General features: G+C 40.2%; 1 protein-coding gene across 2 annotated transcripts; it reads left to right on the forward strand.

Moving 5' to 3' along the window:
* The first annotated feature begins 13089 nt into the window (after positions 1-13089).
* LOC137734744 (serine/threonine-protein kinase BSK2) lies at positions 13090-19661 on the forward strand. Of its 2 annotated transcripts, none has more exons than XM_068474020.2 (10): positions 13090-13449; positions 13579-13802; positions 13906-14041; positions 14940-15073; positions 15742-15847; positions 16754-16839; positions 17859-18047; positions 18171-18329; positions 18649-18762; positions 19156-19661. In XM_068474020.2, exons 1-10 carry the CDS (start codon positions 13380-13382, stop codon positions 19405-19407), a joined length of 1470 nt encoding a protein of 489 aa, XP_068330121.2. In that variant the 5' UTR covers positions 13090-13379; the 3' UTR covers positions 19408-19661. The 2 variants fall into 2 exon arrangements, with proteins under 2 accessions (XP_068330121.2, XP_068330120.2); XM_068474019.2 differs by having other exon boundaries at positions 13130-13449; positions 13552-13802.
* The last annotated feature ends 264 nt before the right edge of the window (positions 19662-19925 follow it).

A 19925-nucleotide genomic window follows, 5' to 3' on the forward strand; every position in this document is an offset into this window, starting at 1 on the left:
TCTCTTTGCCCTGCGAGTAAGAACAAGGACAAAGGGAATGACATGGAGAAAGCATGATATGAGATACTTTTGCTTTTTGAAGAAGTGTTGATGATTTAACGGCGTTGCGCGATGAGGCTTTGCTCTTTGGTGACGGCGCCAGCGGAGGGTTGTTGAGGCTTTTCGAGCTCTTTAATTAGAACAATGATGTCGAGCTTGGATTTGACTTAAACTCTTCTATCTGGATGGTGCTGCAGGGGAAGGCGTCGTGCTCCAGCAGTTTGTTCCAGCTCCTTGTACTGCATTCTTCTCTGCTTGTTTCTTTTACATAGCCGAGGTGATGCGCAACCCTTTGCCTTTAAATGGTCTTTCAAGGCATCACTTCTCAGCAATTCATCTATGCTTGGCAGCTTCAGTGTAAAGAGCCGACACTTCGTCGCCTGTCCTGAAGTCTGCGCTGAGGGAATTCAAGACTCACCAACAGTTGAAGACGAGCACTCGAGAGCAACGCTAGGTAAGCAACCAGGCAAAGGTTCTGGGCAATCAGTTCCAGATCGGAAGTTTGATTTCGGGTTCCGACTGATTGCTTTCTTTCTCCTTGTCTTGGAGGCAAGAACAAGGGCAAAGGAAAAGACAGGGAAAAAACATGATATGAGATACCTTTGCTTTCACCCTTGATGATATGAAATACTTTTGCTTTTGAAGAAGCAGCGAATGAATCAGCACATATATTTGTTGTGCTTGTCTCCACATGCTTCGATCTACCGTTTCCTTCTGCCTCATCTGTACTCCAGGCATCTGGTATCTTCTTTGGGGGTACATCAATAGTTGAAGATGAGTACTTGAGAGCAAGGCTGGATAAGCAATTAGGGAAGGGATTCCAGGCAGTCGGCTCCAAACGGGAAGTTTGATTCCAAGTGTCGACTGATCTCTCTCTCTCTCTTTGTCTTTCAGGGAAGAGCAAGAACAAAGGAAAGGATGAGGGAAAGGCATGCTATGAGATACTCTTGTTTTCGACCCTAATGATATGGGATACGTTTGCTCTCGAAGACTTGGTTGAATAGGTGTTTTCAAGGGAAGAAGAAAACTGAGCATGTTGAGAGGTTTGGTTGCAGCTACATTCTCGGCCGAGAAGAAGAGTCATGCGTTTTTGGATGTATGCCTTGCCATGAATGTTGACATATATAGAAATTTTAATGGCAAGTAGTAGTGCGGATGCGGCTTTGTCACCCACGCTTGTCGGCAAAAGTGTGGTAGTTGGGTTAATGACCTCCACGCGTTTTCAACTTTATCAGAGATCTTTGACAAAGTTGCACGTGTTATCTGAAAAGCCGAGATTGTGTCTGAAGAGCGTTGCCGAACTTTACACAGGAAAATCCGGCTTTTAAGATTTGAAGAGTGGTGTCTCTTCAATTTCTTTTTGAATCGGTGGTTGTGTCGCCTCTCCTTTTATAGAGGTATCGATCACCTCCAACATGCACACTTTGAAGATTGCCCATTCGTGAAAATCGTCTCCGGTGTATTTTGTTTTAACGGCCCTTTGAGATTTTACTCCATCCAACCCTTCTCTTTTAACACCTTTGAAAATGGCTAACCCATCTAATATTTGCTTAGATTTGAGTCTCAGCAGTGATACGGGTGCGCCGCGTCAGGGTAATGTATGGTGCCCGTCTTTCTTATCTTCTAGTGGCCTTATTACAGGTGAAGACTTCGTGATGAAGGATGCAACAACAGCTACAATAGTAGCTAGGAACCTCCTCACTAGAGATAGTAGGCTGCTTTCAGGACGGTCCGATGAGTTGGCCGTTCAAGAGTCCCTAGCTCTCAGTGTTCAGTGTGCGGGCTCCGTGTCCAACATGGGCCAACGCCTACTTGCTCGAACTCGTCAAGTTGAATCATTGATGGTGGAGGTGGAAAATCTTAAACAAGAGATCAAACAGCTTAAGTACGAGAATAGAGGTTTGCACGTGCTTGCAAATAATTATTCGACGAGCATGAAGAGTAAGCTTGATCAGCTGCAAGAATCTGAAGGTCGAATTCAAAGTGACCGTCAAAGGCTTGCGGCTTTCTTCCAGAGGCACCTTTTTCCTGCGTCATCTAGCGTTCCACCAAGTATTGAGGCCTCGAATGATCTATCTTCGATGCCTCCCGCTCCTGGAGTTTTGCCAAGTAGTGGGGCTTCACGTGAACAACCTTTGTGAAAGATCCATCTTTTTTTTTTTTTTTTTTTTTTTTTTTTTGTACGCACTTGTAATTTCTCGGAGATCAATGGTCATGCTTTATTTTATTTAGTGTATTGTGCTAAATATAGATAAAACATATATATCACCAAGATGTGTTATTTCTTTTTTTTTTTTTTTTTTTTTTTTTTTTTTTTCGGTGATTTTGATAATGATTTTGCCGTACACAGTTTATGTTCTTGCGGGCCAGGAGCGTTTGGTTGTCACCTTTTAGGCTCGTGCGAACGAGGAGCTTTGGTTGTTGTCGTGGATTTGTCAAGCGATCTGGGAGAGGCGTTCCTCGCAATCTTCATATGAAGGAGCCTTGACCGAGTAATTGAAGAAGTCTTCTGGGAAGAGGTCGCACATTGTGATGGGGATGGACGATCTTTGTGTCGAAATTTCATTATCTCCAACACTTTCACATTGTTCTGGAGGTTGACAAGAACTGTTTTGCCCCCTTTTCGACTGATAAACTTGTGGACAAGATGGTTGCTGCTTGTCCAATTTCTTCGAAGCGATCTTCGAAATGCATTCCTCACAATCTTCATAGCAAGGAGCCTTGATCGAGAAATTTAATAAGTCTTCGAGGAAGAAAAGATCCCGCATGAACGATCTTTGTGTTGAAATTTTCTTATCTTCAACATTTTCACATTGCTTTGGAGGTTGGCGAAAGCTGCTTTCCCTCCTTTCTGATTGGTGCACTTGTGGAGAAGACATATGTTTCTTGTGCAGTTTCTTCGGAGTGACATGAGTCCATCCTTCAATTTCACTTGACTTGGAGCATGCCCCCAACAGTCGAGGTGAAGACTTTGAGTCGAAAGAGCCAGAAGTGACATCTTTCTTAGGGATTTCATCTTTAGTGCCGTTCTCTTGGGTTTGTTAGCATGAAGATTTGCCAGTGTGGACGATGATGCGCCTCCTTACCTTCAGTGGTCCTTTTGTGTCAACCTCTAGGATTGCTTGGCGCTTCATCCTTGAAGGAATCAAGCTTCGAACGTCGCCTTTTTCTGCTAACCCATCGAACTTTTCTTCCTTTGGTGTTGTCTTCCTCTTTCCAAAAGGCTTCTCATTATCTTCAAATCTTTCCGAAGCTGATCGTCGCAGATGAGAGATAGCTGTGTTGCTTTGTTTCTTAGGCTTTAACACCCTTTAAAAAACAGAGCTTTGGGATGTTGGTGCGTTAACCCTCTTGAAGACAGAGGTTCGGTCTTGACTACCAATGCGATTAAGCACTGAAATTCTGGAGCTTGAATGGCTCATCCTATCAAAGACTGACGTCCGAGGGGCGGGTTTAGGCTCTTTTTGGTCTTGTTCAATGCTCACGCTGATGTGTTGAGCGCTAGCTTTCTTCAATTTGCTTGAAATCTTCACGGGTGCATTTGGTGTGAAGCCAAGTCCGGCTTTGTTGTTGTCAACTCCGTAACCATGCTCCTTCAACTTCTTTTGAGTTTTGGTGAGGTTACGTTCTTTGTCATTGACAGTGTTTGAAACCTTCTTTCCAGCCGCCTCAGAAGAAGCGAAGTCGTACTCGGCCTTTGACATGAGTTTGTAGGCGTTTGGGTCGAAACCTTCCTCGGTCCTCTTGGTTGGAAGAAAACTTGATTTCACCTTCTTTGGTAGAGCTTTTATGAAGCCTTGTGGTAGTCTTGCGGCCTTAGCACCCCCTAGCTGTGTCAGAGGCAAAACTGCATTCGTCTTGAGCAACTTTACATTATTCGTGTGCCACTGTGTGTCGGCTTTTCTTGTTCCAGTTTCGAATGGAGATTGACCATTCTTTCTTCTTGACATCGGAATATACCGGAATATGGGTGCGTTCGGTCCTTCTGACGGCATCCTACTTCCTTTGGTTGTTGCAGGTTTAGCAAACTCGTCACCGTCTTTGCTTGAAGATGGCACGACATGCTCTTTTTGCTTTTTAGGCATGGCTTGCCACTCCTGCTTTTTAGGTGCTGCTTTGCCCGTGGATTTGATCTCTTCCGGAAGAGCTTCGGGTACCATGTCTTCGTCCATGTAGAACTTGGCGTCTGCAAAGTGTGATTCGGCTTCGGTGAATGGCTTGGTGTCACCTTGGATCACCTTCACTCCTTCTCGGTAAAATTTTAGGCATTGGTGAAAGGTGGACGACACTACCCCATTTGCGTGGATCCAAGGTCTTCCTAAGAGCAAGCTGTAGGAAGTTCTTGCATCAATCACGTGGAATATCGTGCTTGATTTGAGCTCACCAATGGTCATCTCTACTCGGGTCATGCCCATCGCCCTTTGTCTTCCTTGGTTAAAACCCTGGATCAGCAGACGGCTCAAGGATAGTTCATTCACCTTGATGCCGATTATGGTCATTGTTGATTTTGGCATGATGTTTATGGCCGACCCACCATCCACAAGCATGCGGTTGACTTTGTATTCCCTTACGTACCCTGAGACGAAGAGAGGACGGTTGTGAGGCTTTGATCCCAGCAGTAGGTCTTCGTCAGTGAAGTTAATTGCGTCATGGGTGGCAAAACATGTGGCACATTCATGTGGCTGAAGCTTCGAGCCTTCGTCGTTACTTTCTCGCACTTCGTGGTCGCCGGGACCTGCCAGGACTGCTGCTAGTGCTCTTCGTATCTTTTTTGGCAATGGTAGCGCTTCCTCGATGCTAAAGTGTGTTGGCAGACCTTCTTCGGGTGTGAGGGTCTTTTCTACCTCAGTGGCGATAGCTTTGCCTTTTGAGGGCTTTTCTATTTCTACTTCAACCATGTGACAAGCCACAGTAGTGCACTGTTGGAAAAAGTCATTCGGGAAGTATTCATGCAAGGAAACGGGAATGCGTGGCTTCTGCTCCGTAGGTTCCCCAGCATATGTTGTCTTATCATGCTTTATGTTTCTTTTAGGCTTCGTATTGTTGCGGCCGTGGTGATTTCTTCTTTGTTCCACCTTTGGCTGTATGACTCGTGGTCTTGGTTTCCTTGTCTTTTTGTAGGTTACCAATATCCATCCTTCTTCATCATCAGCATGTGCATCTTGGTCGCTTCTCTCTAGTGATGGTTGTGTAGGAGGTGCCGTGCAACTTGAGCATTCACGGGAATGGTCAGGTGTCGTTTGGAGAGGCACATGATTAAACGATCCAAACGCAATTGTAGTGGTATGCGTTGCGGCCGTGTCCTCAAGGACGAGCTCAATTTGCCCTTGTTGTGCTAGCTTCATGATGAGTTCTTTAAGAACGAAGTACTTGCCAACAGGATGGCTCACAATACAATGGTACTTGCAGTACCTAGGATCGTTTGTGCGATTCATTTCTTCAGGACGCTTGCATTCAGGTAGCTCAATCACCTTTTTTTTCCAGCAAGTCATCTAACATGGCAGCCATATCAGAGTCAGGAAAAGGGTACGTTTTCTATTCCAACTCTCTCAAGGTGCTCTTGTATCTGTCTTGGGTGCGAGAAGTCTCACTTGTCTTTATCTCCTTCGCTTTCTTCTTGGAGGAGATCTTGATGGGCGCTGAGGAGGTCTTGATGGGGGTAGTGTTGACGGTGAAAGCTTCCTTAGCGGGCTTCTTTTCGGTATTGTCTACATTTGGGGCGAATACTTTATCCTTCTTGAAGTTAGTAATCGGCTCATTTTCCCCGTGATTAGCGATACTCAGCTCCATGTCGTGGGAACGAGTTGCTAGCTCTTCGAATGTTCTTGGTTTTATGCCTTGGAGGATGTAATGTAACCCCCAGTGCATGCCTTGAACGCACATCTCAATGGCAGAGGTTTCAGAAAGCCGATCTTTGCAATCCAGACTTAAGGAGCGCCATCTATTTATGTAGTCGACGACAGGTTCATCTCTCCACTGTTTCGTACTGGTCAGCTCTAGCATGCTTACAGTACGACGAGTGCTGTAGAAACGGTTGAGGAATTCCCTTTCTAGCTGGTCCCAACTGTTGATAGACTCAGGTTCGAGGTCAGTGTACCAGTCAAAAGCGTTACTTTTCAGCGAACGCACGAACTGTTTGATGAGGTAGTCTCCATCTGTCCCAGCATTGTTGCAAGTTTCAATGAAATGGGCGACATGTTGCTTCGGGTTGCCTTTTCCATCGAACTGCATGAATTTTGGGGGCTGATAACCCCTTGGCATCTTCAAAGCATCAATCTTCTTGGAGTAGGGCTTTGAGTACAGTACAGAGTCATGTGAACTTCCTTCGTATTGTGTCTTGATAGTGCTTGCAATCATCTCCTGTAGTTGCTGGATAGAGAGAGATCCCATGAACGCCGTTGCTTGGTCTAGCTTCAGTTTCTCTTCGACTTTCTCTGCTGAAGGCTCATCTTCTTCGTCGACTTCTTTCTTTACTAGGCTATCATTTGGGTCGACTTTCACGTCAGGCCGCGCATCTAGTTGGTTGACGAGTGCGGCAATCTGCAAGTCCTTCTCTTCCACAGTCCGTGTGAGCTTTGCGATTGCTTCATTCATCTGAGCTAGCTGCTCCTCGATTGAAGTTGCTCCAGTGATCATGACTTGCATGGTTGTACTGCCGCTCGAATCAGCGTCAGAGAGTAGGGACTCTGAGTATTTCCTCGGGCTTTCCCCCATTGATGCCCTTAGCGAGGCTAGGGTGATCACAGGCTCGTACCTCAGGTGCTCTTGTTCCTTTGACAGAGTTAATGCAGGGGCGGAAGCCGCGGCAAAAATAGCTCTTGCCTTACTTCGGGTTATGATGCTCGAAATATCACCACTTGCGGTGATGATGTTCTTGTTCTTTGCTTTGATTGCAGGAACAGCTTGATCCTTTCTTGATGCCATTTGCGTTTTTCGATGATTTGAGGATAGAGATGAGAGGTAGAGATGTCCCACTGGGCGTGCCAAGTTTGTGAACACGAAAAATTCCTGAAATAAGAAACAAGAATACGTGTACAAAAATAATATTTTGGTGTTTAATGATTTTGGGGTTACGATCTCTCTCAAATTTGGTCCTCTGATTCTATCTTCGTAGGGTGTAGGTTTGTGGATGAGTTGTTGATCCAAAGGGCCGTCAGGGCTTGATCTAAGGATGAACAGTTGATGAACGGATCTTCAAGGGGCGTTGGGCTTGATCTTGAAGAATGGGTGTATGGGTTTATTGAGGTTGTTGATCCAAAGGGCCGTTGGGGCTTGATCTTAGGATGAACAGTTGATGAATGGATCTTCAAGGGGCGTTGGGCTTGATCTTGAAGAATGGGTGTATGGATTTCTTCAAGGGCTTTTGGGCTTGATCTTGAAGGTTGATGGATGAGCAGATCTTCAAGGGCTTTTGGGCTTAGTCTTGAAGAACGATTGAATGTGTGGATTTGTTGAGGTTGTTGATCCAAAGGGCCGTTGGGGCTTGATCTTAGGATGAACGGATGATGAATGATGAACACTTTCTTCAAGGGGCCGTCGGGGCTTGATCTTGAGTTGGTGGGAGTTCTTCAAGGGCCGTTGGGGCTTGATCTTGAAGGAAGATTTGACGAAGAACGAAGAGTGCTTTCTTGATCATTCGGGATTTTCTTGAGAGCTTTAGAACTTTAAGGCTTCAAGGTTTTGGTCCCCCCCCCCCTTTGGGGAGTATTCTCTTCCATTTTGGGAGTAGAGAAATGTATTTGTGAATTGGTTTTTTCTATTCCTCTTGATGGAGAAGCCTATTTATAGGCTTTGAGAGTGAATCACCACCATTCATATTTTTGGTGAAGTGAGTGGAGGTTGTAGGTGAAATAAGTGGAGGTTGTAGGTGAAGTAAGTAAATGTTGTAATTTTAATACATTGGTTAACATTTATTTTACTGAAATTTCGATGTCTACAAATACCCTCACACTTTTTATAATCTTAAAACATTCTCACAATTTGCCGCTTAATATTATGGTCTAATGATATTTTTCATTACTTGTAAGTGAAAGGTCTTAGGTTCAATTCTCAGCAAAGACGAATTTGAACCACATTATTATAGCTAGCCCAATGTGAGACTTAACCTATTCTCCCACCCCTTAATATAAAATAACAATTACTATTTAGAATGAATAGTAAAAGTAATTCCACTGCTCTTTTCCTTACCTTATCCTTGCCTTAACAAATCCCCCTACCCAACAAAAGTTGCTCCAGCCCGCCCAAATCGCCCTTGCTATTCGATGGGCCCAACTCCCCAAACTTAGAAATTAGGCCACTCTTGCCACCTCTGAGCGATATAACGTCATGTTGATGTCATCATGACAAACAAAATTGCAGGCGAAGGTGCAGCAGTACGAGACGGTGGTCGAGGGAGAGGGAGGAGTCTACCTTCTCTACGGTCCAGAAATTCGGCTTAGAAGACGAAGTGGAGGAACAAATGGAGAGAAGAATGACGGAGCGAGGGGCGAAGATCAAGGAAGAAAAAGAGGGAGAGGGACGGACGGACGGAGCGAGCTCCAAAACCCGGCCTTGTGTACAAGGACCACGACCTCGTGTACTAGGACCCGTCGTCGGCGAGCTTGAAGTCGAGGAAGTAGGAGGAAGAAAAAAATTCGCCGATGGGAGGGGATGAGAAGGATAAGGAGGAGAGAAATCGCCGGCGGCTGGTGACGCGGCTTTGCCTATAGGCAATAAACTCGGACGATGTTGGCTGTCTCTACACGTGACGGAGAAAAGGAAGGATGGAGAAATTGAGAGTGAAAAGCAGGGAGAGAGGGATAGTTCCAAGAAAAAAAGAAGAAGATATTTTTGTTACAAAATAATACTAATTTTTATTTTATTTTTAATTACTTTTTTAAAATAATTTTTATGTGAATTACGCGGACGGGCAATTTATTTAAGGGGGTGAAAATACCTTCGGGCGATTATTATTTACTAAGAAAATAATTGTCAATTGCATAGTAACCCGGACAATTAGCTTCCTCAGGGGTAGAGTTGCTCCAAGGGAAGTGGAGAAGAATATAGGTTGGGAGAGGAGCAAACTCATAAAAAGGGGATGACATGTTCTCTTAAATAAAAAAAGGAATTACAAAATAAAAAGATTAAACTTTTTTAGGGTAATTAAAGTTTTATTAAAACAAATATTGTAGTTTGTTTAACTAATACTAGCAATCACACTAGTTTATGGTATTTTAGTAATCACACTAGTTTTTTTTTTTCGATTCATGTGAATTATTATGCAATGAGTATCACTCTATAAATTTTGTAAGCAGTTTCATAAGAATATAATTCTGACTCCAACTCATTCTAACTTCTCCTCAATTCAATTACATTCTCATTCCGATTACGTATTAATAAACAAGCCATAAGAGTCTTCCTAGCGCCTAAAGTTTGGTGCCTCTAAGAATAGACATCTTCTAGAGTGGGATGAGTGATGGAGGATGTGGTGGCCATTTTTGGGCGGTGGTGGTGCTATATTCCTCTCAACAATCTTGCTCGTAGAGATGGTGGCCCTTTTTGGGCGGTAGTGGTGCCGTGGTGGTATATTTTTCTCTCATGAATACTTTTTTTATTTCTTTTTTTTTTATATATAGAATATATGCAATATTCTTACTCTAAATTATACATTGAAGATAATTGATCTATAAAAAATTGAAAGATAAATCCGGAGATATTTTCAAATATAAGAAGTTAATAAATAACCTTCCAACTCAATCACCATGTATTGGAAACGAAGAAAGTTCCTAATGAATTTCAGTGGAGAGGAAAGATGCAAAAAAAGAGAAAATGTGGATTCTTTGAGAAATTGTTTTTCTCCAAATCTTCAACAATCGAGGTTGTGTCAGAAAAGTACGGATTGTTGTTCTGATGGATCCGGGGCTTATGAATGGATTTTGATAAATTTAAGTTATTGGTTTTTTTTGTTTTTTTTGTTTTTTTTTTTTTTTTGGGTCAAAGCAAGTTTTTGGTATGTATTTTCATTTATATCAATGAATTAAGTTTGGTTTTAAGTGAAAATCCCAAATTATGGGTATTCTATGTTGAAGTCATAGTGTTAAAAATAGTCAATGTAGCAACCAAAAAAATTACCAAAGTATCTAAGATTAACGTGCACAAATATAAGTAAAAATTAATCAGGCATTGTGTTTAGCCATTACCCTTTGTTTTAAATTAGGTATTGATCGAATTCATTGTTGATGTCTTGGCTTGAAGTTTCCAATGATTTCTTGTTGGAGTTCCAGAATTTGACATTAGACTATATGGATTGGAAGTTTGGAATTTGGCGTTAGATTAAGGGCGACTTAAAAATGTTTCTAATCGTTTTGAATGATGGTACTTTTTTTCTTCTTGTGATACATATGCTGTTTAAAATGTCTGTACAAGAACAAGTTCAGATTAAGAATGTGATTAAGAATTTGATATGTTTAGCCAAAAATCAAAAGTCATTAGTTCTTTTTTTTGTTCATATTTTGGTCAAATTAATTTTTTCTAAAACACCAAAATACAAAGCATGTAGAAGGCTTTGTTTTCGAGAGGTGTATGTTGAGCTATGATGATCGTCGACCTTGCATCACAAAACATAATGGACTTGGCCATTCTAGAGAATGTATTTTATTCATTTATTCTCTCTCACTTTTTTTTTTTTTTTTGTAGAAGTGTTTTATTTCTTATTTAGGTTGAGCTTGGATTACGTTTACTGATTTCTCGAAGTTCAACTTTTTGTTTAAACTGAACAAGGGACAAAGATATGAGTATTTTGTTGTTTTTGTTATCTTAAATTCTTAATCCAACTTATGGAATTGTTGGTATAAATTCTTGCTTTCCAAATGAAATTTGGACCATATTTGTATAACATGTAACCCTTGATATATCACTTTGCAAACTAAACCCACTATTAAAAGAAAATTTTAGCGAAAAGATTCCAGTACTGTTTACTTTAACGAAAAATCATATTTTTACACTAAAAAATCAATCATTGTACTATTGACTTTACCTTTTATTTTGTCCTTATCGTTAAAATTCAAAGTTTTCAAACCATTTTCATTAGTTTTCTTTTATTAAAAAGCATCACAAAAATTCTCTCCTCTATTGAGACCCTTTCTCACCGGTGTGAGTGACTTTCGTTTTCGATTTTCTGCGTCCCCGCCGACCTTTGCCATGGTCAGGGTTGGTGGCAGTCCCTTGATTGGCCCTTATCTTCTTCTTTTTATTTCTCCTACTGTTTTTTGCAATAATCCCAGCCCTGTTTTCATCCCGATCTTCCCTTCACGATCTCATATTCTTGTTACTTTTTTTGCCTCTGTTTTCACCATCTTGAGCGTTAAATTTCGATCATTCATTTCCTCCATCTCATTCGTTCCTTTCCCCTGTACCATCTTCATCACCTGGCTCCATCATCTTTCCACAAATCCTATTTTCGACTCCACCATTTATTACTGCGATTGTCGCTTTTCTACGGGAGGGTGTGCAGAGCTTCGGCTCAGGTTTTTGCACCACCACCTTCGTTGGCCCTTATTTGTTCTTCCAGTGTTTGTCCTTGTTGGCGATGTCGTTCGCGGGATCTCTCTTCCCACAGGCTTCCTTTGTAACGTGTGTTTAAAGGGGCCATTTTACCTTTTGTACTTGGTGTGTGTTTGGGCCGTTTATGTGTAATGTCAATGTCATTACCTGCCACAAGCCCAGTTAAAGACTAGGACAACAGATCAACTCCCAAACAAAGCATCTAACTTTTTGAATCACTGGGAAAGGGAGCAAGAAATTACTTCATGGGTGGAATCGAATCTGTATTCTTTAAGGCTGCCTCCACAGGGACAACTCATAAGCACTGAAATTTACAATTATAAGGAAGATAATCAAAACCCAAATTCTACCTAGCCTTGAAAATTGTAAATCCCAAAAAATAAAGCTAAACAATCAAGCCACAACGGCTTCTAGGTTTAGGTGCAAGTGCAAAACCTCGAGTTTTAGTCGTAAAAAAAAGAAGATGGAATTGAGAAAATCCTCTTGCCTTGGTTTCCTCGCTGGGAAATTGTCATTGATGACCTTGTTGTGGCACCACTGACACATGGGGTTGCAGAAGCACTGTGATTCCAACGACAGGTTGTGAATGTTCAGACGACAAGGAAGAAGATGGACCAGAGAAATCGAAGTCTGATATAATACTAAGGCTATTGACGATAACATAAAAGTATAACGAAGTTAAAAATGTCGCTTGACGTTTCAACTTTCAACGGTGTGTGTTTAAATGAAAAAAAAATAATAAAATCAGATATCCAATTTTCATTGGTTCGGTACTCCACTTATAAATGTTGAGATGGGGTTTCGAAACCTTGAAAAATTCCTCAACAAGATATTATTCTGGATATGCATGGTCTACATGTGTGCAATATCGTCAAACTAACAGACTTTATAACAAAAGTTACAAGTACTGCATGTTTGGTTGTAACATAATTATAATTCGTGGGTAAATTCTAAACTTGAGTGAACAAATCCTAAATTTTACTTTTAAATATGTGTAAAGTGTTGCGAAACTAATTATTGAGGGATAGTAGAATAGAGAGAAGGTCCGCTGGAGAAGAGAAAATGAGTGAAGGGTTGGGTAATTCTTTATACAGTGCTTTTATTTATAGTAATTATTGCGTTATAAAGGCTATAAGTAATACAAATAGTACAAAAAATGACCTTCAAAATATTATTGAGTTCTGACTTCTAGTTTACCCAACTCAAATTAGCTATAGAGTTTGTTTTGATATGCTTTTTAAAATGACGGAAAACGTTTTTGGTGAAAATATGTTTAGAAACAATGCTTGGTAAAAATTCTAGTTAATTTTGAAAAAACACTTTAAGTGTTTTCTAGAAAAATCACATAACTAGTGTTTTTTGTAGAAAACATTTCAAATACTTTTGAAACTAAAAAATATTTTATCTAAAAATGTTTTCAGTTATTTTAAAAACACATCGAAGTATATCAAAATGAGCTCATAAATTATTATCCACAATTTCAAATTGTAATGCGCGTGGATAGTCCGCGTGCGTGTGGGTACACGTGCTCATTGTCAGTATGTCATGTGCTTCTCCCTCGTCTCCCTGGGTTTTGATCTCAAACAGCTTGCGAACGTTTGAACTGAACCACCCAAACCCCACCACCACATTACTTACTCTCTCTCCGTCCCCACAACCTCGTTGTTGACTTTTTACCTCCATTTTCACACCTTCACTTGACTTGACCAAACTCCCACTTCCACTTCCACACTTAACAACTAATACAGATCACAAAAGAAGAAGAAAGGAAGCAGAGCAGTGGCATGTAGCTCTCATCAATGGGCTGCTTCCAGTCCAAAAGCCCCCGCCTCCCTTCCTCCGACCAAGCCCCTCCTCCACCAGATCCAGGTTTCGCTCTTTTTCCTTTCTGGGTTTCGATTATTTTTGTGTTTAGCAAAAACCCAATAGAAAATTATGAACAAAATGATTGATTTGTGTTTGAAATTTGAGCCCAATATCTGTATGATGGTGTGAAAGCCAATGAAGTGGAATTGGAAGATGAACAAGCTGTTCCTGCATTCAAAGAGTATGGACTGGCAGAGCTGAGAACTGCCACCAATGGGTTCAACTCTGAACTTATTGTCTCTGAGAGTGGGGAGAAGGCCCCCAATGTTGTTTACAGAGGGAAGTTAAGAAACAATCGATTTGTCGCCATTAAGCGCTTTTCTAAGCTGTCTTGGCCCGACCCACATCAGTTTTTGGTATGCCATTGTCCACTGAGTTTGTGCATGTTATGTGTTTGTGTTTATATGCCTGTATGAGTTTCTGAGCTGATGGAGGTGTTTGTGTTGTATCTGGATGTAGGCAGAGGCGGCTGGGGTTGGCAAGGTTAGGCACAAAAAATTGGTGAATTTGATTGGGTGTTGTGCTGAGGGAGATGAGAGGCTGTTGGTGGCAGAATACATGCCTAATGATACTCTCTCCAAGCACCTCTTTCACTGTATGTTTCTATCGTTCTTGTACGTATTTTTGCTTATAAACTATAAAAATATGAATGTTGCTAGTATTCTCTAAGCCTCATAGCGGTGGGACATATTATATAATGTAGTTTTGCTTTGGTCATTCTTCTAGTTGTAACTTGTAACTCAATGCAAATGCTTGGGAGGTGAAGTGATCTCCAATCGTGAGTCAGCATGGTCATCTGTGTCCAAGAACTCTCACTAGGCATTTAGATGTAGATACTAGATATAGTCCTTTTCTGGTATGAATTCGTGTAACTCGCATGTTCTGTAATTTGCGTCTTAGTTGTAGGCTTCCCCTCCTGGTGGATGCACCCACATCTATCCTACCTTCTGCCAATGTCTAAAAGTAATAAGTCACCAATGATTCAGACCTTGCAAAGGCTAGATTCACTACGTTGACATCCCGAAGCCTAACTTAGTGGTGTTTGTTTATACTATTTCTATAGATTAGGATTCCCTGCACTCTGCTTGGATTTTAATCTTTATGTGTTTTCATAGGAAAGAGTTTTAACTATGCCTTGATGGGTTAGCTGATAGTTAGTGCAGACGAATTTCCTCTTCTCTCTGTAGTATTGAAGTCCTGTCATTAAATAGAAGGTCTCTCGCTGCCAAAATTAGGCTAATTGAATGTTCTAGCTCATATTGTAACGGTTATGCTTCTCTGGCTTAGCTTTTTTGGACGATGAGCTCAATTATTTTCTGTTTGCATATTCTATATTGTCACTGAGCATGGATAACTTGATTGTGCATTTCTTTTTCCTCTTAAGATTTTGTTTTCAATTTGTCTTCCTGTTTTGCTTTTTTTTGCGTTCATTCTTTGAGCCACAGTTAAATTTGGTTTCCCTTATTTGTTAGTTTTTCTAATATATGTTATAGGGGAGAAACAGCCATTGCCATGGGAAATGCGCGTTAGAATTGCATACTATATTGCACAAGCCCTTGATCATTGCAATACAGAAAACCGAAAACTGTATCATGACTTAAATGCATACAGAGTTCTTTTTGATGAGGTACGCTATATCCAAACACAGTGCTTTAGTGTTTAATTGACTTCCAAACCCAATTATTGGAACCAAGGTTGGGGGTTACCGAAATTCCCGTAGTTTGCACGTACAGAGTTTTCTTGGAAGAGGTACAGATCATTCAACACAATAAGTTGCTAGTGGGAAATTCATATTTATTTGCTTTAGTAATTCATTAACTTCAAGGCCTAATTATTTAGATCAGGGTTAGCGCTTACTGAAATTTGGTAGTTTTTACACGTGTAATGTTTATGTGTCTTCATTTGTGCATTACATGTTCAAGTTAGCACAAATGTGCTTAATAACAATTAAAGCAGACGGAGTATAGTGAGTATGCCGTTGAGAGAGATTGTTCAGAAACAAATCTAACAAATGATATTTGAATTTCAAATTTCCTATCTCTTGGCCATCCTGGGTGGTTCTCACTTTAAGGAAATAATGGTCTGCCTAGCCAATATGTGATTAAGGGGAAACCTCGAGGTTCTACATGTTCTGTTTCATGCCCTGATTCAATTGTGACCCTTTATTATCAAGTAGTTCCTTATTGAACTAGAAAAAGAAACTTCCTTTTTGTGACATCAAGGGAGCATATTTTGTGGTGTTAGTATTGAACTTATCTGAATTGTTGTTGAACTTAATATTTGACTGGATCACAGGATGGTGACCCGCGGTTATCTAGCTTTGGTCTGATAAAAAATAGCCGAGATGGTAAAAGCTATAGCACTAACTTGGCTTATACTCCACCTGAATTTTTGCGGACAGGTATGCCATGTTGTTTAGCATACATTACTGGAGGTTTCTTAGACTCTTGCATGTGGAAAGATTTCAGTATGGTGATGTTTGATATTATGTTGTCATGGTTAGTAATATTCATCAGAGCAGAATATAAAGTAACTGGAAGAACAATAATGATTTTTACATTAAACAAAAAAGAAAACATTTAAAAAAAGAAGGTAAAGATCAAATAAGCTGTCACAGACGTTAAAATCAAGGGACCAATAAGTAAATCTTGGAACCTGTCTCGATGTCTCCATTGAAACGTCTGAGTTAGAACAGCAAGAAAGTGGATCAAGATGTGAACTTTTGTCCCTAAAATTTACATTTTGTTATCCTGTGCTTTCTATGGTGTGAGCATTACCATTTACCAATGTAAGAAAGACCCAGACGGTTCTATTATCTAATTCTCCTATGTGTGGTCTTCCATTTTCCATCCAAAGGAAGTGAAGTTGGTCTCGTTTGAAACAAGAGGAATTATTTCTGCTTCTAATGCTTGATTTTGTTACATGATGAGTCTTGTTAAAAATCAAAATGCTAATAATTGATACAAGTCAGTCAGCGCTCTCTCATGGATAGGAAACTAAATTTCATTAATGGAAAAAGGAAGAATGACAGTGTGGGCAGATATCGACTGAGCCTGATGAGCTAAAAACCTGCTTCCCCCACCAATACGATCAACTACAACAGATAGAACATCCACAACCCCATTTACAGCAACAAAATAGAAAACAGCAGCATTCCAATCATACAATTTTGCAGAAAAAGAACCATCCAAACTCTCGAAAGTTTAAAATGTAGCAGGACTGTGATCATTTCTTGTATGTTTCTGATAGTGGCCACTAAGGAAATACCATTATCCATTTTACACAATAAAACGTTTGGTTTTTGCAGGTAGGGTCATTCCAGAGAGTGTGATCTACAGTTATGGGACTGTTCTTCTTGACCTTTTGAGTGGAAAACATATACCTCCAAGCCACGTATGCATTCTTCACATATTTATCTTTACTTTTCTGTACTTTCTCAACCTTCATGACAGTTTCGTTCTTATTTTTCTTTTTGGGTTAAGCATGACAGTTTCACTCTTTAGTTCAATCATGTAATTTTTTTTTTATTGTCAAATCATGCTGACAAGGGTTAGAAGGGTAAAATATCTGGTGCCAGTGGTAGTTGCCAACCCCCACTATATTTCCTCCAAACACAAAGGATGAGTGTGTCATTGCGAGCTCCACTTCCATATTCACTCTATAGATTGTCAGTTGGAAAACAAAAAAGAATTAAATATATGTTGTTGGGGTCAATGCTAAAAAGAGTGGTTTGAATTTTAAGTAATACGAGAATGTTTCCTTAAATAGGCATTTTCCTGTCATTCCAAACATGGTTATCAGAGCAGCGCCACTAGGTACAAGCATTGTCTGTTTCGTTGGTATACTCTATCCCATTTTGAAATTTATTTCTTATAGACGAGTTATAACTTATACCCAAGCTAGGGATGGGAGACTTAGGAGTACTTACACCATCTCCATGTTGAATTAAAACTAAATTCTTGAGCATGGAATACAAGGAAATAATGCAGTAGTAATAAACAGAAATAATGCAGTAGTAATAAACAAACATAAAACCCAAATGGATGCACCAAATGTGTAAGGGCCTGACTCGACAAACAAAATAGACCGTCATTAATTTTATTATTTCTATCAAGATACACTGTCTTTCTCAAAGCAGTCAATATATCAAACAATTGTTTGAGCCTAATGTTCTTCATGAGAAGGCTATTGAGGGCCGTGTAGTTGGTTGTGAATAAAATAGCACCAAGGCCCATTAACAGACCATGATTGTAGCTACGCTGTTAACTATTGTTCTACTTGGAATTGCCTACTTGACTCCAAGTTCATTGGCCTGTCTTCTATTATTATAGTATTTTGTCGCCTTTAATGATTTGGGGCAGACGAGACACTTGCAACTTCTTACTTCATGGATTTAACTTATTATTTTCTAGGCATTGGATCTCATAAGAGGGAAAAGTTTGTTATTGTTAATGGATTCATCCTTAGAAGGACAATATGCCAATGAAGATGCAACTGAATTGGTTGAATTGGCCTCAAAATGTCTTCAATATGAGGCTAAAGATCGACCTGAGACCACATTTCTTTTGTCAGCAGTATCCCCCCTTCAAAAGCAGACAGAGGTATTTTGAATAGTTACGAAGTCTTATTGAAAACTAATATTTTGTGACGACTTGTCCTGCAATTTCTTCATTTGTTTTATTTATATTTACTAATATGTTCATTCGTTGAAACTGGTATTTTAGGTTGCATCACTTGTTTTAATGGGTTTATCAAAAACTCCAGTGGTGATGCCAACCATACTTTCTCCCCTTGGGAAGGCCTGTGTACAGATGGACCTCTCTGCAGTTCATGAGATTTTGCTAAAGACTGGTTACAGAGATGAAGAGGGTGCAGAAAATGAAGTGAGTTTCTTATCTTCTCTTTGTAGGTGAACCACATATATCTGGAAATAGAAAACTTAAATATGATTATCTTACCATATTACAGAACGAAAGAAGGCAATCTTCTTCCATTAAATAAAGTTTTGTGAGCAAATGCCATAATTTTGCCTAAAACTTAGTTGATCCACGTCAGTGTTCTCTTAGCTTCTGTAACATCTCCCAAAATATATTCGGCCATATTAAAATATGTAATTAGTAGTTAGTACAATTGTTTTCAAAGGCTTGTGGGTTGTGGCCTTTTATAACGATCCTTTTCATCGGAAATGTGTTCTATCTAAAGCTGTCATTTCAAGAGTGGACACAACAAGTGCAAGATATGTTGAATACCAAGAAATTTGGGGACATTGCGTTCAGAGACAAGGATTTTAAAAATGCCGTGGAGCACTACTCTAAGGTATTTTTCTTTAATTTCCATTGTTCTTTACATTTACTTTTACTTTCAAATGCATAATGCGATTCCTATGATGTCATGGTCTAGTTAGCAATTTCCCTTATTAAAATCTTGAAATGGGGATATAGCGTTCCTTACAGCATCTTTGACTTGCATGAAATTATTTTCATCATCTTCTACGCACGTTGAGTAAAACTCATTGAATGGAACGGTAACTCTTACAATACCTTTATGGCTTTTGAAATCATATGAGCAGCAGATGACAGCAGAAAATTGAATAAAAGAAGTTTACCTGAACCGCGAGTACTTGCAGACTCGGCCAGAAAAAAAATTGAAAATCTTAGTGCCTTTGTATCTGTATGTGTCTTTTAATTTCTGATCCTTTTTATTGTACAGTTGGTTTCAATGATGTCTGTTCCTTCGGGTACTATATTTGTGAGGCGAGCGCTCTCCTACTTAATGATCGGGCAACCAGAATTAGCTTTGAGAGATGCCATGGAAGCTCAAGTGTGCTTGCCTGAGTGGGCAACTGCCTTCTACATGCAGGCACTCGCCCTTTCGAAACTGGGAATGGAAACTGACGCTCAGGACATGCTAAAGGATGGAGCTTCCTTCGAATCGAAGAAGCAAAACAGCTGGCGCAATTAGATCACGAGGCTGATGAGATGGCGGTAACCAAGGCCCTTGAATTTTTTGCCACTTTTTTCACCCTGATGTTGTTGCTGCAAAGGATATGTGGTCGAGCGGAAGCAGGCTTCGTTTGGGTTATTTTCAGTTGACACTTCACCTTCTAGTTGTGAAAGTAGTCTTACACAAATGTATAAGCAAAAATTTGAAATAAGAAATTAGAAACTAGATGTGTAATCAGCTGTTCAATCAAATTTACAGTTATTTGTTTTCTACCTTGGTTTCTTGTTCTGGGTTACAAGAGCAGGAAGCCGGAATCACTCTGATTGAACATTGCATCCACGAAGTCCACCACCGTTGCCAACGCCTCTCGTGGTACAAAACTCACGTCCACCATCTTTAACGGCCAGCCCACGTTCACCATCTTTACCGGCCAGTTCACTATTTACTTAAATAGTGAACTGCCTTGACTTTTTTCTACCACTCTCCACCTATTGTGAATAGTATTTGTCATGGCACACGCACTGTTCTAAAAATAA

This window comes from Pyrus communis, chromosome 7, assembly GCF_041283825.1.
Source record: "Pyrus communis isolate YQ-2024b chromosome 7, ASM4128382v1, whole genome shotgun sequence".
In the NCBI taxonomy this organism is placed as follows: Eukaryota; Viridiplantae; Streptophyta; class Magnoliopsida; order Rosales; family Rosaceae; genus Pyrus; species Pyrus communis.